The following is a 12,090-nucleotide window of genomic DNA, read 5'->3' on the forward strand; positions in this document are numbered from 1 at the left end:
ACAATTTACAGAACTAGAATCTAATATCCACAAGTGTGTATTATAGTTTCTACTGAAACATGATTCTTCTCGTTAAAAATCACACTCTTTTTTTTAACCAAAGATAGCCAAATTGAGACTAATTGGTTGGCTTGGCCCAATTATTTACATAAGTACAGCAAGAATAGCAACTGATCATATAGATTCTTTTGAATCTACTTTGCTGCAACTTTTTATAAGGAATCTCAGATTGAACTTTAAAGCCCTCTCAAGGCCAGGAAAGCCAAGGCAACGGCTTGTTATCAGACTCCCTCTGCAAAACCTACAGATTTGAGTGAATTCCTCTCTTCTCTTGAGATTCCCCAAAATATCCCGACGTTCTTTGCACCTGCCAGGGAAGTGACCTTCTTTGCTCACCTCGTAAGGTTGCTGGGAACCCTGTAGGCAAGGTACCAGGCCAATACTTCCAAGTGCTTTTATTTCATAAATTCAATCTTTTTCCCTTAGCCATCTGGTCATATCTGAGTCTATGCATGTTTCTCTCAAACATGACATTCCAGTCAAAGCTTTGGTAATATAACCAATGTTTCCAATTGTGTCCTATTATAAGGAGAACAGATTCTTATTAAACTTATGCAAATAACTATATTGCCATGAGAATAAGAATATTCACTCAGTAAGAGTTTCTAAACTCTGGAGGGATCAGGTACGGAGAAAAAGATAAGTGTTTCAATTCTGCTTAGAAAGATATAATTTGCAAACTGTTATAAGACATAGTTAGCTTAAGAGAAAAGAGAAAAAGCTTTTCTTGAATCTGAAAAAACAAAACATTAAAAAATCAGCAATATTCCAAATGAAAAAATCATAAAAATTATAATCATCTTCATCAGTTCTTTTAGTCCCAAGTAATCAACTCTTTATCTTTTGTTACCAGTTTCATGAAGTCATCAGTTTCTCCTTTAGAGTTCTATAATTTCTCAGCCAGTTCAGTGTTATGATCTGAAAGTTCATCAGAAACTTGTATTCTAGAGTAAGTGTCAGAGTCCTTTGGATGATTCTCTCTGAAAATGAGGACATGCCTATTTCAATCAAACCAACAAACAAGCTTTCATTTACCAAAGATCACTTACTCTAAACCAGTTAAACAGAGCTCTTAATTTTGGCTACACCATCTGGAGGTAGAAAAATATCCCACACTGTATGGGCTCAGGCAACCCTATTGACTTCCTTTAGTGTGTTTAATTAACATTGTCTGAAGGGCAGATTTATATCCTGTTTTACAATATCAGTACTGGGGGATGTTTCCCACAGTGAGACACAATGTCTATCCCCACAATACAATTCATAATACAATCATGCAAAAGAGCTGTAATCACTTAATTCCATCAACTCTTACACCTCCAATCATAGTTTTCATTAGGACTTCATCAACAAATCTTATAATATTGGGTAGGAGAGGCATTCCCAGTCAGACCATTTTCAAAACACCCTCAAGCAAAGTTAATATAACCTCTTTATAGAAAATTAGCTCAAACATTCCAACCTTTACAATCTTATCAACACTTGTACTTTTACATTTTTTCAATTTAATTACAGCCTGAGTCAGAGTCATAAGGCTAGTCATTAGTTTTTTGTATCCTTTTTAACTTGGTCTTTTCATAGCTACCCATAAAACAATTATGATGAGAGCTCTCTAAAAATTTTCCCAATTTAGAAGTTTTTCAGATTTAATGATCCATCATCTGGCATTTTTCTCTAGAGTCTAAAGAATATTGTGGCCATGTGATGCTATAAAAGAATATCATCTGTTTCCTTTTTCATGGGCTCGTAGCTAAGGTTGCCCTATTTTGAAGAATGTCACCCAGGGTGCTAGAGGTGGGGATAGATTTAGTGTTCCCTGTAGCTGACTACACACAAGACAAATGCACCCACACGAAGATAAAATCTGACTCCTGACAAATGCAAAACCAAAAGTAGACCCAAGTCCAATGCATTTCTTCACTCCAAGCAAGCATTTCGCTGAGAGTGCCTGACACCAGCAGAAAGGAAGGAGCAGCAGGGGAAGGCCCCTGGGGAAAGAAGCCTGGGCAGCTTCTGGGGACCACTGTTTGCTTTAACCCTTGCTGGGGCCAGCCAGCCATGGGCACAAGAATCAGGGCTGGCTCATCAAAATTGATAGCAACCCTTTAATCTCGTTTGTTTGCCAGATGTACAGTAAGCCAGTCACTGAGAAATCAGTGTCTGGAGATGGAGGAAGGTTTATTCAAATCAGCCAAAATGAGAAGGTGAGAGGATAGGTTCTCTCAAATCTGCCTTAACAAGAGAAAAAAGCAGCAGGGGGTTTTATGGAGCTAAGGGGCTTGGCAGGAAGAGATTCAGAGAAACAAAGGGGTCACTCCGGATGAACCCCTGGGCAATCTGACTTCTGGACATCAAGGGCAGCTGGGGGCTGGTTATTTGGTGGTGGTAACTTTCTTGAAGGCATTCTCCTTCTTCTGTAAAACAAGCTAATAAATCCTTGTGACCCTTGAGTCACCCCTCAGGTTAAAAAAGAAAACAGAGAATTGACAAGATTAAAACTTCTTTTCATAACAAGGTGGAAAGGTAATCCTATTGAATATTGCAGTAACCCGCAGGTTTCCAGCTTCATATCGATTCCCTCTCCATCATTTTTGTTTGTGTGTTTCCTGACAGTTTATTTCAAGATGGAACAAGGTGGTGTGTCCTGTAGTTTGCCACAAAGACTGTGCCTTGCCGAGGACCTGTCCACCATGTGGTTCAACTTGATTCTCTGTTTTTAGTCAATTGCCTCCTGTTCCAGTAAATCGATGATGGAGTGACATCAGGGCTAGTACTCTGTCCTTCCACCAGGAGGCGCACAACATCCAGCCGTCTCTCCAGAGGCCATGTGGCCGCCCTTGATGGTTACTGCAGAGATCCATTCATTCACTAGGCTCACAAAGTAGTAATAATGTAATTATGTCTTTGTTTTTCTATCTTTATTATTTGGACTACTTCTATACAAAAAAACCCCTCTCTTTCTTAACTAAGTGAACATCCTGAGGTCGAGTTCTTATGTGAATTTGAAAGGCAGGATGAATGGTTGAGTCTTTTTTTTTGTTTTGTATTTGTGAAGAAGATCAGCCCTGAGCTAACATCCACGCCAATCCTCCTCTTTTTGCTGAGGAAGACCGGCCTTGAGCTAACATCTATTGCCAGTCCTCATCCTTTTTCTCCCCAAACCCCAGTAGATAGTTGTTTATCATAGCTGCACATCCTTCTAGTTGCTGTATGTGGGACGCGGCCTCAGCATGGCTGGACAAGTGGTGCGTTGGTGCGCGCCCAGGATCCGAACCGAGGTCGCCAGTAGTGGGGCGCAGGCACTTAACCGCTAAGCCACGGGGCCGGCCTCTGGTTGAGTCTTTATCGTTTTTTTGTTTTTTTTTTTTTCAGTTTTCATAATAGACACCTCGTCCCTTCATCCTGTAAGCAGGAAGATGGCTTGTCTATTCTTTTCCTGTTCCTGGGTAAGAAATGTTAAAAAAACAACATCCAATTGAGTAAATTTTAAAGATCTTACTGGCTTCATTCAACGATTCATAAACCGGGCAGCATTCAGCCTGGAAGATAGAAAGGAGCTCTGACGAGTTGTCCAAGGCAAGAGATTTTTAGGTAAAAGGGAGCAGGAACATGGAAGTTATGTTAGGCAAAAAGGCAGCTTGGGTATTGCAAGGTCGTCTTCTTTTAGGGTGCGGCCGGGGTCTATCAGGCAGATGACCTGACTAGTGCTGATCAGATTCCTGGTTGATGGGTTTAAGATTCCATTTCTGGGAGAGCTGAAACTGTCACTGAGTGAAATCTTGCTTTGGTGAATGTGGGGATTAGCATAAGAGACTCTGTTTGTGGCCTGTTGCCTTGTTTTTAACAGAAGAGAGCTGTCTCCACTCACGACCCAGAGAAGAATCAGATCCGTCCTCCTCACTGTCCCATGTGCTTCTCCCCTGGGCTCTCACATCCTCTGTGTGCTTCCTTGTCTAGGCTTCTACCACCACCAAATACAGCACAGCAGGGACAGTGGACACAGCGAGAAGAGCCGCAACAGGAGCAACTGCACAGGAAGCCCTCTGACCTTGAGTGCCTGGAGGTCACCATGAAATGGGCTTTAATTATACGCAGTGGCCCTTTTTCATACGAGGATCCCACACCAACTCTGCCTCCAGCTCCCTGGACCCCAAGGGCTCCCCTAGGTCCTCACCAGAGACTGCAGGGACCGTGGTGTTCAGCCCGCAGTGTCCCACGTGGCAGGCGAACCTCTGCTCCTCTCCAGGAAGGATCCGAGTGGCCACCCAGGTCTGGTAGGTCCCGTCCCCACTGGGCACATTGGTCCCAGGCCCAAAGGTGCCCTGGTGCATGGGCTCCCCATCCCGAAGCCAGGTCAGGGTGGTACCCCGAGGATAGAAGCTAAAAGCCCTGCACCTCAGGATGACCTGGCCCACCAGGTTCTTACTGCAGGTCACAGTCACTGACGGGGGATCTGGGCGGAGACAGAGCAGAGTTCAGTGAGGCCAAGACGCTCCCTCCTTCCACTGCAGGGCACCCAAGAGCAGGAACTAGCCAGCCCTTAGAAACGATCTGTGCACGTTCGACCCCAGCCACCCCTCCAGGGGGGCTACATCCCCAGTGCAGAGAGGACTGTGGGAGGACCCCACACTGCTCCAACAGCCCCAGGACCCTCCGAGGGGGTCAGGCCCTCGCCCACCTGGAGAGCCTGAGAGGAGACGAACTCCCTGCTCTCAGGGGCCATCGGATCCACTTGAAGATGCTCGGCACACAGTTTTGAAGAATTTGTAGGCACTGATGGGACAAAGGGGCTGCTCTGCTCTACAGGGAGTGAGAATCCAGCCTCGGTGATGTACCTCCTTCCTCCCCAACAGAATCAGCTCCACATGCTCCAGAGGGATGGAGGGACTGTCCACAAGGATGGCCAGCTGGCCCTGCAGCCGAATTTTTTTGTCCTGGGCCTTACATTCCTCTGGGAACCTCTGGTTGATTATAGGTATTTTCATACACCACCCATCCCCCACAAGACACCGACACACACCAGCATCTACTCTTTCTTTTCATTTTGTCACAGGCTTAGAGGAGGAGGTAACTTACAGCTGGACTTTTCTAAAAGTCAAAGTAGAACAAAAGTGGAATGACCCTGGTAATAAGATTTTGGGTGATTTGGGTTTGAATATGTGATCCTTGCTCCAGAGCTGGAATATGCTGTTCTTCTTGGCTCCCAGCCAGACTGGCCTCATCTTAGGGCCTCCACCAAGGACTTGAAACCTAGATGTCTTCCCCCCTCAAAGCCAAAATCCCAGAGAACGAGGAGAAAAAAAGGAGAGAAAAGGTTTCCCTGTACTGCCTGCCTGGGGCCTGAGGCCTGAGATCTAGGCCCACATCCTGGGACTATCCACTTCTCCAGCTGATGGACCAGCAATGGGTCCAGAGGAGACCCCTCACCTACCCACATGGGTGTGCCCCTCCGACAATTCAGTCAGAACTCAGCACCTAACCTAAGGCCAGGGCAGGAAAGCCACTCAGAGAATAAGAGACAAGTTCTCTTCCTTGTGGGAACCAGGGACAGACTCAGTGGGTGGACCTTCCCGCCCAGGTCAGTACCTGTATTCTCCAGGAGGCCCCTCCAAGAGGCCAGGTATCTCCAGAGTTGTGCAGGACAAGTCACATGCAGGAAAGTCTTAACCAGATAAGCCCTGGGGCCTTGGGTCTCCCAGAGCTTCTTGATGTGCGGGGCTGAGGGTGTGGCCACTGTCCATGGGAGGGTCTCTGAGTCGAAGGTGAGGAAGTCCTGATCTTGCCCGTTGTAGCCCAAGCGCCAGAAGCCTCTAACACTCAGGTCTCCCTGGAGCTCACAGCCCAATGTGGCCTGGAGGGAGTGATGGCCTGGCCCACCCCAGGCAGCGAACTGTCACCTCACTGTCCCAGAACGTCTCCACCCAACAGGACTCCAGCCCAGAGGGGTATGTTGTCTCCTCCACGCAAATGTGAGGAACCTGGTGCAGTCTCAGGGGGGCCTCACCTCTCTGTGCAATTCCAGCCTTGCTGTGCCCGCCCCACCCCCAGCTGCAGGATAAACAGAGAAGGGACCAGACTCAGATCCACGTGCCCCTGGCTCTGACCCCACTCACCTGAGCCCTGGCCCTGCTGGCCCATGATCTCTGTCAGCATCTGTCTGAGCTGCCACTCCTTCTCCTTCAGGTCTTTCGTTTCTCTCTCCCAGGTCTCAGCTCCCAGGTCCATCTTGATCCCTAGACCCCGGGGCTCTGCCATCTGGCTCTCGCCATCATAGTGCAGGAAGAGCTCATCATCAAAGTACCCCAGGGCCAGGAACTGGTGCTTCCCAGGCCTGTCCAGGGACAGGGCCATGAGGTCATAGCGGAGAGTGTGGGTTCCTGAGGGAGGAGGACATGTGAGTGATTCGCCGGCCAATTCAAGGTTTCTAACAGCTGCCTCTGTCTTGAGTCTTTTAAATCAGGCTATTCTGTCCTGACGCATCCCAGAGGTGAATGCGAGGAAACAAGCAGAGTGTTTTGTGATGGACAGGATGAGAGGAAGAGAGGGTCAGGCAAAAAGATTAGGGTGGAAAGAGATTAGAGAGGCGTTAAGACGTGGAAGAGAAGGCAGGAGTATATTTGGGCAGAGAGAGAAGCAGAAATGACTGAGATCACAGCTGCACAGGGCGGGAGACTGGGAAACTCGAAAAGGCAGAACAGAAATCTCCCACAGTCTTTCAAGGACCAAGAACAGAACTGCCAGGTTCTCAACTGAAACCTCTGAAGGTCACACGCTGATTACAGAATCCTACTAGAACTATGATCTTCCACTGACCCAGGTTGATCCTGATTGAATTGAGGCGATAAGGCCCTTGTATCATCTGTTGAACCGAAGAAAAGAATAAACCTTTCTGGGTGGAAAATAACATCAACTGAAGCCAAACTGGTGTATGGTAGGTAACGTGCAAGATTCAACGTGCATTTGTTGATCTCCAAAGAGGCAGGAAGGCAAGACTGGTAATCAAGAAATATAGAAGATCCCAGAGAATTCGAGCCAACCTGCAAATGATCCCAACGTTGGTATTAGCAGAAAAAATTTTAATATTAATATGTTTAAGAAAATGGGAAACATATTTGAAAGGAACGAGGATTTCACCAGAGAACGGAAATGTATAAAGATAAAATGGGAATTCTAGAAATGAAATACATAATATCTGAAGTTTTGAACTCACTGGATGGGATCTGCAGCAGATTAGACAGAGAAAAACAGGATTAGTGAGCTGGAGGACAGGAAAATGGAATATACTTAAAGAGAAGCTTAGAGAAATATGACAGGAGAAAAAGGGAAAGCTAAGCATAAGTGACATGTGCGACCCTCTCATCTGTATCACTTGGAGTTTCAGGAGAGAAGAGAGAAAATGCAACGCTGGCATTATTCAAAGAGATAATAGCCAAGAATTGTCCAGAACATGCAAAACATCAATATAGGTTCAGGAGGCTCTAAGTTTTAGGCAGGATAAACAGAAACAAAGCCCCCTGAGAACATCATGGCCAAAATACTGAACAGCTGAGACAGAGAGAAACATTGGAAATAAAAACACCCAACGAAAATAAGACATATTAATTTTAGGGAGCGTTTTATAAGAACGTGAGAGCTGACTTCTCAACAGAAATGACGGAAAGCAGAACACAGTGAAATGACATCTTCCAAGTGCTGAAAGAAAATCATCACTACCTTACAAATCTATAGCCAGGAAAAATACTATACTGGAAGGAAGTCAAAATAAAGATGGTTTAAGAAAAAAAAATGTGCATAGTCGCTGCTATCAGGTCTGCACTAAAGGAAAAGCCAATGGGAGCTCTTCAGGCAGAGGAGATGTTATCCCAGAATGAAAGAAGCAAACGCAGGCAGAAACCCCAAAGAACAACTGTGTGAGTATTTCCGATGAATATTGAAGGAGTAGAACCATCATTTTCATGTTCTGTGGAATTTAAAGTGTATGTACAACTAAAGTTTATGACAACAGGGCTGGCCCCGTGGTGCAACCCGTTAAGTGCGAGCGCTCCGTTGCAGCGGCCTGGGGTTCGCCCGGTCCAAGCCCGGGCGTGCATCGATGCACTGCTTGGCAAGCCATTCTGTGGCGGCGTCCTGTATAAAGTAGAGGAAGATCGGCACGGATGTTAGCCCAGGGCCAGTCTTCCTCAGCAAAAAGAGAAGGATTTGCAGATGTCAGCTCAGGGCCGATCTTCCTCACAAAAAAAATAAATAAATAAAATAAAGTTTATGACAACAATAATGCGAGAGTTTGGGGTGGTGGGAAACGGAGATTAAAGGTCTAGCAATATCTAGGAATTCTTAAAAGTCATAATTAGTACTTGACTACAATACTAATACATACTATATTCTCTAAAACTACCACTGTGAGAAGAGTAAGAGATGTACAATTAACAAATTAATAGAAGAAAAAAATGGAGTTTTGAAAAAGCTAGATAACCAAAAGAAGGAAAGAAAAGGAGAAAAAAAGGAACAAATAGATTAGCTGAATAGAAGATATAGAGCGAGATGATAGATATAAACCCAAACATAACAGTAATTACATTAATGTGAGTGTACCAAAAACTCCATGTAAAAGAATCAAGTCATCAGACACAATTAAAAGAAAAAAATCACAAAATCAAATTATGTTGCTTATAACAGTCACACAAAGACATCAAAAGACTGTAATGGAAAGGATGGAAAAATGATATAAACGTAAGCTCTAACTAGAAGAAGGCTGGCATCGCTCTGCCAACATCAGATCAGGTTTTAAGACAAAAAGCATTTGGGGAGTAAAGAGAGGCCAATGCAATGGGAGATTTCACCATCATAAATCTGTATGTTTCCAATTACATAGCTTTAGAATACATAAAGCAAAATTAGCAAAACTAAAAGGAGAGACAGATCCAAAACACTTTGAGAGATGTTAACACCTCTCCCGCCATAACCAGAGAACAAGCAGACATAAAATCCATAAGGTACCCAGTCTGAACCACAGAATTAACCTGACAGAGTTGATGCACACGGGACAGACAACATTTTCTATGTGCACAGGGGACGTTTGCCAAAATCAGCCACACACTGAGACAAGAAGAATGATTTAACAAGCGTCAAGCAATTGAAACCATTCAGAATATGTTATATGACCATTGTGGGAATAAGCTAGAAACAATTTTCAAAAAAGATATCTAGAAAACCCCCAATTGCTTGGAAATTAACCTGCACACTTGATCTAGTCCATGGGTCAAAGAAGAAATCATAAGCGAAATTACAAAAATGAAAACAATCCACATCACACCTTGGGAGGGCAGCTGAAGTAGTGACTGGAGAACAATTAACAGGCTTAAATGCAGATATTAGAGAAAAAGAGACTAAATAGTGAACCCTCTCAGCTTCGACCTCAAGACATTAGAAAAAGAACATAAAATACATAACAAAAGTCAAAAGAAACACTAAAGATAAAAGGAGAAATCAATGAAGTAGAAAATTACACACAATAAAAATGGACAAATTTCTCAAAAATAAATTAATTTTACCAAAGCTGATATAAGAAGAAAAAGTCAATAGTCCCTTAAATGTTAAGAAATTAAGGCCATGATTAAATATTTGCCAGCAAGAAAACTCCAGGCCCAGAGGGCTTCATTGGTTAATTCCAAAAAACGTTTAAGATTAAAACAATAGTGTTATACAGACTGTAGCAGAAGATGGAACATGAGAGAGTGTCACCCACCAGGCACCTCTAGAAACTCAAAGGTGGGTTTGGAAGAAATTAACTGTTTTTCCAAGTTGTTTCTTTTCCTCTTTTGAGTGGGGAGGAAGATTAGCCCTGAGCTAAAATCTGTGCCAATCCTCCTCTTTTTGCTGAGGAAGACTGGCCCTAGCTCACATCTGTGCCCGTCTTCCTCTACTTTAATATGGGACTCCACCACAGCTTGGCTTGAGGAGCGGTGCATTGTTGCGCAACCCGGGATCTGAACCTGCCAACCTCAGGCGGCTGAAGCAGAGCCTGCCACCTTAACCGCTACAGCACAGCACCTGGCGGGCCCCTGTTTTGTAGGTTTAGGAGATGTAACCACTTAACTGCTATGCCACTCCAGAGGGAACCACCAACTATCCTGAAACTGACCAGCGAGAAACTCAAGAGAGATCTGAATCTGACCAAGCTTTACCACAGAGCTACACAAGACCTTAGCCTTATTTTTAATGCAAAGATCTCTCCAGGAGGAGCTTAGGCCTCAATATGTGGAAGCATATTCTCCAGCTGAGCCTGTGCAAATGAATACCCGCCTCTCCCTTTTGAATGTTCTTTCCCCAACTGAAATAAAAGTTCCTGCTTCCCTTTGTTCAGGGACGCCATGACTTTGGAAATGATTCCTCTTGGCCGCCCATTTGCTGCAAATACACTGTACTTTGTGAGACAACTTCCACTGGTGTCGTCTTATTTAACTCACCAGGAGGCAAGCCCACTTGGTTAGACATCAAGAGCACCCTAGCTGTGTTTCATAAGGACAGCACCAACCTGATGCCCCCCAAGACCTACACCTGCCTCCCTGCCGGTCCACCTCCCCAGACCTTTACCACCCCCATACTGCAGCCCCTCAAACACCGGCTCCCTTCCAGGACCCCAGATACTCACCATCCTCACCCATGGCTCCCAAATACGAGCTTCCCTGCTGATCTCCTTCCCTCTTGACGAGGACCACACACAGACATTCCCCATCCCCTTCCATGGCCACCCACATGCTCCTTGCTACTTCCCTCACTCACTGCTAGTTTCATCGCAGCCCCTCCCCACACTTCCCGCCCCCACACTGCCTCCTCCAGACCCTCACCTGCCTCCCTGCCATCCCCAGAGACCCTCACCGTCCCCCACCACGGCCCCCAGGCACTCACCTGGCTCCCTGCGGACACCCCATCCAGACATCGCCCCCCCACGGAATACCTCGGTCACTCACCGCCCCCCTCTCCACGTGTCTCCGGGGAACATTTACCGTCCTCCTTGCCCGCTAATCTGGGTCCTACAAACACTCACCGCCTCCTCCCAGACCCCAGACACTCACCTGCCCCCTGCGGACCCTCCTTCCCACGGAGCCCACACTGCCACCCTGTGGACATCCGCCAGAACCTCCCCACATCCCCTCTCCCCGCCACAGCGCCCCTCAAACACTCCTGCCCCCTTCGGTAGAGCCCCCTGCAAGCGCGCCCTCCACCAAGTCCTAACGTCCCCTCTCCTCCCTCCAGCCCCACACGAAGCCCGGTCCCCCATCCGCACCCAGACTCCCCCCATCCCCCAGCGCCGCCCAGGCGTTCACCAGGGGGGAACCCCCGCGACTCCTCCAGCAGCAGCAACAGGAGCAGCAGGTGGCTCAGGGCTCTGGGGTCCCCGGGGAAAACCATCCCCATTCCTGTAGAGCTCTGGGTGAGCAATTTGAAAGGAACTCCTTTCCAGCTTCCTCGTTGGTTTTCGATCTTTTTAAAGACTGACGGCCCAGCCCACCTTACTCTGATTGGGTGTAAGGCGAGCCCCAGAGGCCCGCAAGACACAACCTCGCTATCAGCTCTGCCCAGGACCCCAAGTCTGTGCCTCAAGGGTCCCAGATTCCCTCTGGCTGAGGAGGTGGAGGGGCTGAAGTCTGTCTGGTCCCGGGTGTTCAGGGTCTCTGTGCCCCCACCCACGGGCCCTTCTGAGTCCCTGCCCTGTGTCTGTCCAGCTGTGGCTGCCCCTGCTGAGGAGAGACCCCGTCCCACAACAGGATGGGGTCTGCTGTGTGTGGAGCTCAGAAGCTCCTTCCCCACAAGCTCAGTTGTGGAACTTGAGTCTCCCTACCCCTCCACCCCTCCCCTCAGACTAAGCCCCTCCTCCTCTCCTTTCTCCCCTAGGTAAAGGAAGTGGGAGGGTCTCAGCCCCCTAAGGAGGTCCCCAGTCAGGGCTGAGGCTTTTCCTCCAGGGAAGTGAGCCTGGCAGGCAGGCTGTGAGCAGAGGAGGGACTAGCAGTCTCGCCCAGGACAAGATCC

At 46.9% G+C, this 12,090-nt stretch overlaps 1 protein-coding gene across 1 annotated transcript in view; it reads right to left on the minus strand.

Annotated features, from left to right (window-relative positions):
- LOC131397604 (MHC class I-like protein MILL1) overlaps positions 1-11,808 on the minus strand; it is a 43,127-nt gene extending 31,319 nt beyond the window's left edge. The window contains exons 1-3 of the mRNA XM_058530711.1: positions 11,388-11,808; positions 6,174-6,437; positions 5,647-5,928 (exon numbers count right to left, since the gene is read on the minus strand). Of these exons, the coding sequence (XP_058386694.1) occupies positions 5,647-5,928; positions 6,174-6,437; positions 11,388-11,478 (637 nt within the window). The 5' untranslated portion in view covers positions 11,479-11,808. The remainder of the gene's footprint in view (positions 1-5,646; positions 5,929-6,173; positions 6,438-11,387) is intronic.
- Positions 11,809-12,090: the final 282 nt, after the last annotated feature.

This window comes from Diceros bicornis, chromosome 34 (assembly GCF_020826845.1).
Source record: "Diceros bicornis minor isolate mBicDic1 chromosome 34, mDicBic1.mat.cur, whole genome shotgun sequence".
NCBI lineage: Eukaryota > Metazoa > Chordata > Mammalia > Perissodactyla > Rhinocerotidae > Diceros > Diceros bicornis.